This window comes from Amblyomma americanum, chromosome 8 (assembly GCF_052857255.1).
Source record: "Amblyomma americanum isolate KBUSLIRL-KWMA chromosome 8, ASM5285725v1, whole genome shotgun sequence".
In the NCBI taxonomy this organism is placed as follows: domain Eukaryota; kingdom Metazoa; phylum Arthropoda; class Arachnida; order Ixodida; family Ixodidae; genus Amblyomma; species Amblyomma americanum.
The window spans coordinates 29,121,503-29,132,109 of NC_135504.1; the positions used below are offsets into that span (position 1 = coordinate 29,121,503).

Sequence of the window (10,607 nt, forward strand, 5' to 3'; positions counted from 1 at the left end):
GACGCCGAGGCCTCGCACCGCTTTCGCGAAATGGCGGAAGTGGCTCTGTCACGTGGACTCATATCGGAGCCGCTCCGACTTTTTTCTCGGAGCGCCTCAGAGCGCTCCGAGCTGGAGGCGAGCGCTCAGGAAGAACCAGCCGAATGTAGTCAGAGTGGCCGGTTTCGACCAGCCGAATGTGCGGTCGCCTTTCAGAGCGCTCTAGAGCGATCTAAAGCGACCAGTCGAAGACACCATAAAGAAGTACCATAAGCATCTTTCAGTAACTAAAATGAATTCCTCGTAGGCGGGATAAAACGGGATAACATACTCATTCACAGAATGATCCCGAAGAGCACTTCTGCAGCGCTGAATAAGTCGAGCGGCGATACTTTCCAACTGCAAGCTCTTGTACTGAGCGCATGGAGGTGCGCAGAACCAGCTGCAATTTCTAGCCCCTGTACTGATAAGTTTCCAAAGGAAGACTTATGCGCATCCACAAAGATGCTGCGCTTCAGGCACTGAACAATACTGTTTGCTCAGATAGACAATTCTTATTGCCAGAGATTTGAAAAACAATCTCCTTACTCTTAAACTTGTTCTATTTAATGCTGTTGCGCCGATTCACCCCGAGCCGTGCGCTCGCTAATCGGTTTTTTGGGGAAAAGAAATGGCGCAGCATCTGCCACATATCGGCGGAAACCCAAACGTACCGCGCCGCAAGGGAAGGGATAAAGGAGGCACTATAGAATGAAGAAAGAGGCGCCGCAGTGGAGGGCCCCGGAAAAGCCCCGACCACCTGGGGACCCCCAACGCGCGCCGACATCGCACAGCAAACCGGCGCCCCGCGCCCCGCCTCCACCGAAACAGATAATTGGTAACATTGGTTTATGGGGAAAGGAAATGGCACATTATTTGTCTCGCATATTGGCGGACACTTGAATCGCTCCGTGAGGGAAGGAATAAAGGAGGGAAGAAAAAGATGTAGTGGACGGTTTCGGAAAAATTTGGAGAACGCTTAAGCTTCGTCTTTGAGAGTCAGATGCGACAGCGTGTTGAAGCGTTGCCGTGGGGTGCACGGAACGCCATCGCCCGTTCTGCGCGACGCGTGTCCCGTTGGACAATTTAAGGAAAGGATGCCTGTCTCACATATCTCGGTGGACACCCGTACCGGACCGTAAGGGAAGGAAAATGAAATGTAAATTTGTTTTAAGGAAAGGAAATGACGCCTGTTACAATTCTCGATGCACACCCGTACTGCGCCGCAAGGCAAGGAAAAGGAGGAGGCGGAGGAGTGCGAGGAGGAGGATTTTTCGCGGACGGCCAACGCCGCCGACGCCGACTTTTCTGCGACACGAGCTCCTTAACGCTGTCGCGTCAATAATTTCGATCACCTGCAAACCTTTAACGTGCACACAGACATTACACAGCCCACGGGTGCCTTTGCGACCCATCGAAACCCGGCCGCCGCGGTCGGGTTCGTTCAAGCTGGGAATCGAACCAGGTCCTTTGGCGGCGAGACGGGGAGGCTTCCACTCCGCGACGACGGCTTTTTTTTTTCTTTAATCCCCTCCGCTACGGCGGCTCGACGCTTGAACATGAAGACGCGTCTAGTGAATGCACGGGTTTCTTGGAAACTTCGAGATCATAGATAGATACTCAGGCATGCATGAGTAATTATGAGCACGCAAATTACAGACGTCAGAATTAAGCGAGTGTTATGCGTTTCCAGTAAAATTACTCCGTGCTTGGCGTAGAGTCGCAGCGTCATCCTCTATCACCCACTGAAACCCCCCTTCATCACGGACGGCGCTGGCCCTGCAGATCGCGCGCATATATTCTGAGTTAGCGCCTTCCCTGAACGCTGATGCGCCATCTAAATCAGCGGGTGCTCGACCACGATGTAACGCTACCGCGTTTCACTCTTAAGGCGGAGCTTAAGCGTCTCCCAAGTTTTTCTGTGCAGCTTCAAAATGTTTTTTTATTGAATTTTGAAAACAATTCAGTTTTTACTTCTCTCACGCCGCTTCGTAGAGAGTCGCGGTAGCGCTGGCGTCAAGGTCATTCTAGGGTTGCTGCACAGCCTTCGTCAGCAGTACAGAGCCGAAAGGTTTTGACTCTAGGCTATGCTTTTTGTCCTGTCACACGTCACTATCATCCCAAATCTCTTGAAATATAGCGTGACTCTCGTCCCCACCGCTCTGAACGTCAGGACTTCTATACTACAAGGGCCTCGCTGCATGATTTAGATCCGAACTTAGTGGGATCTCTACGTTCGACTAAGGCTGTACTTCATGGAAGAAGGAATGAACGTCGGATCTCTTACGTCCTTTTTATAGCTCGCATCCTGGGTTTTGCAATCTGCCCGGACAAGTCGGATAGCCGAGCAGTCCTGGCGGTTAGGCTTTCTCTTCTCCGGCGCGGCCACGAAGGAGATTGATACGCCTGATAAACGCAATGTCTGTGCGCATGCTTCGGCTGCGTCTTCAGCCATAACATTGAAGGAATGTAATCCAGATCAATGCTCAATGCCTGTGAGCGCGAACGATTCATAAGTCATTCGGGGACCAATCCTTTACGGTGTCCGATTTGCTGCGATGTAGGGGAGGTTTCGAACAGCAGTTAAGAAGCAGGCCGTCACTTTCCACAGCTTTATTTTTAAAAGAGTATTAGCCTTCGAGTGCATTTCTTGGCGCCGCACGAATCCGTAAGCGGACAGTGTTATGCTCCTCTATCGGTTACAGTGCAAACTGTGATAGGCTGTTTCGAAATTGTGCTAGCATTTTGGGGCGCATGGGATCAAATTTGACCTAGTTTATGCATTTCACTCCATTTCCTTCTGGCAAGCATAAGATACACATTAACCCAGTTTGGTTCAGTTAGTGCGGTCGGCTACTGAGCCGGTGTACCCGGATTCCTAGCCGGCCGCAGCGGCAGGGTTTCAATGGGAGCGGAACGCAAAAGGCGCCCGTGTGCTCTGCGAAGTCAATGCGTGTGAAAGATCCGCGGGTAGTCCAAATTATTGCGAAGAACCCCTACTACGGCACCTCTTTCTTCCTTTCTTATTTCACTCTTTCCTTTATCCCTTCCCTTACGGCGCGATTCAGGTGTCCACCTAGATATGCGAGACAGTTTCTGCGCAATTTCCTTTCCTCAAAACAAATTTGCTATTATTATTATTATTATTATTATTATTATTATTACTATTATTATTATTATTATTATTATTATATTATTATTATTATTATTATTATTATTATTATTATTATTATTATTATTATTATTATTATTATTATTATTATTATTATTATTATTCAAGCAACGACCCAAGATTACCTGCCTTTAGAGGATGTCAAAGATGAAGAAATTAGCTGAAAATTGAAAATGAAAATTGGTTCCTGAGGAAAGGAAATGACGCAGTAACTGTCTCAGATCTAGGTGGACACCCGGATTAGTTCTCTCGATAGAAAAAGATCGTCTACTGTTCGCGATACCCCGCCGCGGTGGCTCGGTGGTTACTGCGCTCGACTACCGGTGATGCAATGGGTACAAGCTTTACCCTGGTCTGGTGCTCGGCTTATTTAGGGTGAAATGCTTTGAAAATGGGTCTTTGACTCCACCTTGAGAAAAATAAAATACCTTGTGTCATGGCGCTCTTTGGCCATAGATGCCCTTGCGCCATAAAAATCCGTCATCATCATCACCGGCTACTGATCCGGAGTTCCCGGGTTCGAACCCGAACGCGGCGACTGCGTTTCGATGGAGGCGGACCACTAAGGTACCCGTGTGCTGTGCGATGTCAGTGCACGTTAAAGATCTCCAGGTGGTCGAAATTATTCCGGAGCCCTCCACTACGGCACTTCTGTCTTCCTTTCTTGTTTCACTTCCTCCTTTATTCCTTCCCTTACGGCGCGGTTCAGGTGAGAGCATCGACAGTGTCACCGGCTGTCGCGCACTTACACGGTCACAACGTGCAATGATCCTCCGCGCGCGCATTGGCTGCGTATGGCCCGGGGAACGACGGGTGCGTCACGGAATCGCGACGAGTGATGTGTGTGACGGATGCGGTGCAGTGGAAACACTAGAACACCTGCTCCTTCGCTGTTCCGCGTTCGCCGATGCTCGTCGCGATATGCTCGCGGCCTATAGGGCGCAGGGCATACTACCAGACTCCATCAAGACGCTATTGTGGCCGCAGGGCAGCGCGCGCACTCGTGAGCGAACTTTGGTGAGCCTCTGTGCATTCCTCGAACACACGGGCTTGACGTCCCGTCTGTTCTCCGTCAGGTAGTTACACGCAGTGACCGAACGCTCCGCGAGTTCTACCTTGAACGATTAATAACTGGACGCCCCACTCCAGTTGTAACCAACACAGTGCTGTGCGCGTGTGTGATTTAATTCCTCTAAAATGAACTAATCACGCGCACAACCTGGACACATTTCTTATTGTGTAAATAGTTTGTACATATTACTTCTCCCCCTATCCTTTATTCCTGTTCCCTCACCTCTTTCATTTCATTTCTTCATTCTGCCTGCTGTTCTTTATTCCCGCTGCCCCAGCTCAGGTGCTTCAGTGTCGATGGCAGATGCCGGGGCTAGCAAAAATCTTTTCCTTCCTTTTTAATATTATTTTTAATAAAACCACTACCACCCCCAGGTGTACGCCGATATGTGAGACAGATGCTGCACCATTTCCTTTCTCCAAAAACCAATTTTCATTTTTGTTTCCACTGTTCGCGACGTGGCGGCGCTGCTAGAAAAGACGCCATGTTTAAGCCTGAGGTCATCATCGTGTTTGATAGCGGCGATGCTACTCCTCTCGACATCTATCCCAGCAAAGCCGCAACAACTTCAAAAGGCATGAGCATGGAGACCACGGCGACTGGCTGTCAAGAACAAGATCCGGTGGTGCTGGACGTGGTCCCGCCGCCGAAGGCAGCGGGAAACCGAGCCGCCTCACCCGAGAAAAAGAGGTATCTGACTGACTTTTCGCATTGTTTGCGTGGTCGTAGTCGTTGGCAGTAGCCTAGCCGCTGCATGTGGCTAGGCCTAGAACGCGCCTGACTGTGCGATCACATGATGCACGCTGTGCGTGTCGCGCGAGCTCGTTCTGGGCCTGGTGGTGGTGGAAACATTTATTGCCAAATACCGTGGGGGGAAAAGCCCCTAAAATGGCACGAGGCAACCCTTAGGGGGCTGCCCTTACAGGGCAAAGGACAGCCCTTGGAGGGCTATCCACTTCAGAGCGTCGGTAATTATCCGGCACTGGTCAGCAGCAGCGGAGCTGGCCAGGAGAGCGTCCCAGTATGACTCCGCCGTGGTGGGGGATGGAGGGTGTGGGAAGGCAGGACATGTGAGGAGGACATGAAGGAAGTCTCCCGGTTTCCCGCAGAGCTTACAGGAAGAAAGGAATTGATCGGGGTAGCGGGCATGAAGGAGAATAGGGTAGGGAGCAGTTCGCAGTTCGGGTCTGGAGTCGGCGCCAATGGAAGGCCTGGATTAAGGTTAGGGAGGGAGCCGGCGGTGCGTAAACGCGCCGGGTATCTCGGTAGTAGGCAAGAATATCTTTGAACGTAAGCAGGCGCTCTCGGGATGGCGGAGGAGGTCCAACTCCGGCCCGGAAAGTGAGACCTCGGGAGAGGGAGTGGACCTCCTCGTTACCCTCGAGGCCTGCGTGTGCGGGGGTCCAGGTAAGGGTTACGGGGTGGGTGGGGTGCCAGAAGCGTGGAAGCCGAGCCGTTGTGCGGGATATCAGACCTTTGGCGAAATTGGATAGGGCGGATTTTGAGTCGGAGATAATTTTGGTGGCAGAGGTGGAGGCAAGAGCGAGTGCAATGGCCGCTTCCTCTGCAATTTCCGATGAGTCTGTGGTGACGGATCCTGATGCGATTAGTCGGGCCTGAAAATTAGCGACGGCGAGAACCATGCGGGAGCCCGACGAGTACGCTGCCGTGTCCACGTAGGCTACCTCGGGGCCTGGGCCAGCGTTCGCCTACCCGGGCAATAAACCGGTCGCTGGTCCTGCTTTGCTCAACTCAACATGGTGTCAGAAGTGGTATGCCTGACTTACTGTCTGCCTGATGCAACTTTGTGGACGGACAGCGTGTCGGGGTGAAGTTCCGCTTCCTGCTGACGAACGCTTTGGGCCTGCCTGATACTCTCAAGCGCTTTCTGAAGAGTAAGATCACGTTAAGTTGGTCTCGCTGACAATCTCTGGTCTTGAATTCTGACGACCGGTCTGTCTCGAACCAGTTCCTTTCGTACTCATAATTGTTGGAAAGCGTGTAAAGTGCAGTTACGGCCTTCCAGGGATTCGCCGTCGTTTGGACCCTCGTGTTGAAGCGTTCCCGTTCAAAAAGGACGTTGCGCCGCGGTATGAAGTAGCTGTCGAACTGCTTTATGACGACTTCTAAGTTCTGAGCATTCTCACCGGAGAGTTTGAAGGTTGCGAAGACATCCTCGGCCTGGTCGCCCACTAAGTAAACGAGCGTGTCGACCTGGTGTGACCCTGATTTGTCGCAGAGATCGGAAGCCAGGCAGAAACACTCGAACCACTTCCTCCAGTTCGGCCAGTAGGCAGGAGTCGTGAAGCAGAAACCCTCGGGCGGTTGAATGACGAAGGACGCCATGTACCGGCCGCGTGGTCCAGGCCGTAGACGCTGCAGTGACGTGTGCCACCGTCGATTGCTATTCGAGAGGACGCAGCCCTGGTTGGGCTTCCTGTGGGAATTGCGTTACTTCTGACACCATGTTGAGTTGAGGAAAGCCGGACAAGCGACCGGTTTATTGCCCGGGCAGGCGAACGCTGGCCCAGGCCCAGAACGAGCTCGCGCGACACGTACAGCGTGCATCACGTGATCGCGCAGCCAGGCGCGTGCTCGGCTTAGCCACATGCAGTGGCTAGACCAAGAGGTTTAGCGTTTAGCCTGCATCGAAACACTGCCGCCGCGGTCGGGTTCGACCCGTGTACTACGGATCAGCAGCTGAGTGATGCATCCCCTGCCCTGAATTCTTCAAACCATCAAATCAATTGCATGCCTATAAAACCCAGCTGAAACAGTTCAGAGTATTCAGGTGATTTATAGAGACATTTGAAGTAAGACCGTTCGATGTTTGTTCTAGGAAAAATTGATTTCATATCATTCTTTCGACCCACCGCGGTGACTCAGTGGTTAGCGCTCTCGGCTACTGATCCGGAGTTCCCGGGTTCGACCCCGACCGCGGCTGCTGCGTTGTTATGGAGGCAAAACGCTAAGGCGCCACTGTGCTGTGCGATGTCAGTGCACCTTAAAGATCCCGAGGTGGTCGACATTTTTCCGGAGCACTCCACTACGGCACCTCTTCCTTTCTTATTTCATTCCCTCCTTTATCCCTTCCCTTGCGGCGCGGTTCACGTGTCTGCCGATATGTGAGACAGATGCCGCGCCATTTCCTTTCCCCAAAAATCAATTTTTATTTCCATTTTTTCGCTCTTTCGGATAGTGTCACTATTTCCACTAGGTGGTTCACTGATATCACACAGTATACGGCCGCCAGGCATCTCGCCTCCGTCGAAATGCGACCGTCGTGGCTGGGATCGAGCCTGCGACTTTCAGGTCAGCAGCCGAGCACCATAGCCATTGAACCACCGCGGAGGCTCACCAAGTGACCCCCTATAATTGGCTTATGTTGATGTTGATAGCGGAAGCAAAGGATGCGCCTATCAAATATCAATTTAAAAAGGTATTGAACAATAAAAATGGCTTAAAATGAAGTTGAATATGAGCGCTGATTTAAAATTGACTTCTAAATATCTTTGATTTATTTATTTATTTATTTATTTATTTATTTATTTATTTATTTATTTTAAAACATTTTATTCGTCGGAAAGAGCTTAATGCTAAGAGGTCGCGTTAAGTGGTCGAGAGCATATAGCCCTCGACGACTTTGTCAGCCCACTCCACCGCCAGAACTTGCGTTCTGCGGACAGAGCTAGCCAGCACAGCCTCCCACCGCTCGAGATAAGGATCGGTATCTGGGTGACACGGAGGTGGCTCCATTTTGCAAGCCTATAGGATATGATCGTAGTTAGCTCGTTGGCCGCACTGTTTACAGTTCGTGTTGTATTGATTAGGATAAATGTGCGCGAGGAGTGATGGGGTGCGTATCGATCTCGTCTGTAGACGACGTCACGTAACATCTTGTTCTTTAGTCAGGCTGAATTTTGACCGGAGGGGAAACGTTCTCCTCTCTAGTTTAAAATTATTGGTGAGATCATGATATGTGATCATGGCGTCATTCGTGAAATTCAGGGAGCCAGACTCATCCACTGCCTGGTCGACGAATCCTCGGGCTTTATTATGGGCTGCCTCGTTCCCCGGATTCCCCGAATGGGCTGGGGCCCATGTCATTTCGGAGAAATTTGATGACAATTTGGCGGCGTTAAGGATTTTAAGGGAGCTGTTTGTAACTCGACCTTTTGCGAAATTATAGACAGCCATTCTAGAGCAGCTGATAGTGCTCTCTTCGGTGTGGGCTAGGGCGAGGGCGCTATAGCTGCTTCGTCTGTCGTGTCAGTGGATTTGGTTTTGATTGTTGCCGAGGCGATGTGGACACCGTTTTCGATCACAGCCACAATTGCAAAGGCATTCCTGTTTTTGTATTCTGCCACATCTACACAAATTGTTCTGGCGCACTGCCCGTGTTTATTATGTAGGGCTTTGGCTCGCGCTTGTCTTCTACCCTCGTGGCGTATAGGGTGCATGTTGTTTTTGTGAAGGGGTTTGATTAATAGGGATGCCCTATAGTCGAGGGCAATCGCCAGCGAGGGGCTGGAAGTGGTAAAGGAATACGTCTACTTAGGGCAGGTAGTGACAGCTGATCATCTTGATTTCGACTAAGATGTCATTAACCCGCGTTTGGTCCCCCACCCACTCTGCCCGATTACGGTCTGTTAACGTTACACCTATCATTATTCTTTCCGTAACTCGCTGCGTTGTCCTTAATTTGACTTGAACCCTTTTCGTTAGCCTCCACGTTTCTGCCCCGCAGGTGAGTACCAGTAAGGTACAGCTGCTGCATACTTTCCTCTTGGGGAATATTGGTAAACTGCCATTCGTGACCTGAGACAAACTGCCATATGCGCTTCACCCCATTCTTATTCTTCGAGTTCGGATCATGAGAGGGAAATAACACTATCAAGCAAAACCGATAGGTGTAAGCGCTCAAGTCACAATGCGGGCCATTTTGCCATCCGCGCAGCACAGTGGAAGGCTACGGAGGGTGTCATATCCCTAAATCTCCTCTTAATCCTACCTGCCTTACTGAAGCTGCGCGCTGGGCGCCAAAATGGCCCCGTGACGTAACTCATGAATGGGCAAGCAGACAGCCGCGTCGCAGCCGTTTGCCTAGACAGCGGAGGAATGAATTTTCGCTGCTTGTTTGTTCGTTTATTTGTCTGCCTGTCTGTCTCTCTGTCTGTTCGTTATTTTTGTTTGTTTGTTTGTTTGTTTGTTTGTTTGTTTGTTTGTTTGTTTGTTTGTTTGTTTGTTTGGCGCAGCTGACAGGCTATATCCTCCCTCCCCCAACCCATTCTACAGGCACATGCGGGTGCCCACGGGAGAGAAGCCCTATGCTTGCCCGAGATGCAAAAAAGTTCTCAAGTGCTCCAAACACAAGAGGCGCCACTTTGCCACGAAAAGGTGCATTGGAATGGCAGCCAGGACGGCGACTCGTCAAGCCCCTACCATCGTGCATTTGGAGGTCACCGCCACTGAGTGCGACTCTGAAAAAGTGGAGGGCTCCGGAACGAAGTCCGGATACATAAAGCGCGTAGGAGATGCGACCCTAGAAATGCAGCCGCCAGAAACGATGTCTCCGCGAATCGAGTATCTTGGAATGCAGTCTCTCGAAATTGAATCCATTGAACTCGAGAGCGTGGAGTAACCGATATTAGGAGTGTTAGAAAGTAAGAAAGAGGTGGCGCAGTGCAGGGCTCCGTAATAATTTCTACCACCTGGGGATCTTTAACGTGCACTGACATCGCACAGCAATAGGGCGCCTTTTTGCGTTTCGCCTCCATCGAAACGCTGCCACCGCGGTCAGGTTCGAACCCGGAGACTTTCGCTCAGTAGCCGATCGCCCTACCCACTGAGCGACCGCAGCGGGTTTACATAAGCTCCCTCTCAATGTCTAGCACAGAGCGCACTCAACCAGCTTCTATTTCCTATACACATGATGTCGGTCCGTACTGCATATCCAAACAACTCGGCAAGCATACGCCATATGCTTAAAGGGCTAACACCGCCTCAACAGCACAACCCTCCCGCGGTCAGCTTCAATGATTTTCAAAGAAACAACCCGCCTCTTTTAAAGCGTTACTGATAGTTATTAGTTTTGTTATGCATCATGTGTTTACACGAGGTATTCAGAAATCTGCATTCGGAAGAGTTGGGGACTAAACGTATTGAGTAATACCTTACCAATCTGCGATTAACTGATGAATTGCCATATGAAGTGACTCAGGATACGAAATTTTAGTTTAATGTCCTTACATATTTTTTTAGTTGCAAAAACAAACGTTTGTAAAATTTATTTGCATATCTACCCTCTTAAACTGCGCACTCCATCATTCGAATGGAAGGTATCCT

General features: G+C 50.5%; 1 protein-coding gene across 1 annotated transcript; it reads left to right on the forward strand.

Moving 5' to 3' along the window:
• Positions 1-4,787: 4,787 nt before the first annotated feature.
• Positions 4,788-9,972, forward strand: LOC144100178 (uncharacterized). The gene is made up of 2 exons (XM_077633199.1): positions 4,788-4,952; positions 9,558-9,972. Exons 1-2 carry the CDS (start codon positions 4,840-4,842, stop codon positions 9,901-9,903), a joined length of 459 nt encoding a protein of 152 aa, XP_077489325.1. The 5' UTR covers positions 4,788-4,839; the 3' UTR covers positions 9,904-9,972.
• Positions 9,973-10,607: the final 635 nt, after the last annotated feature.

Bases quoted from the DNA above. Each gene is read 5' to 3' on its own strand.
- LOC144100178 (XM_077633199.1), top strand. From the start codon at position 4,840: ATGAGCATGGAGACCACGGCGACTGGCTGTCAAGAACAAGATCCGGTG. The intron at 4,953-9,557 runs GTATCTGACTGA...CCCATTCTACAG, and splicing joins GCCTCACCCGAGAAAAAGAG to GCACATGCGGGTGCCCACGG.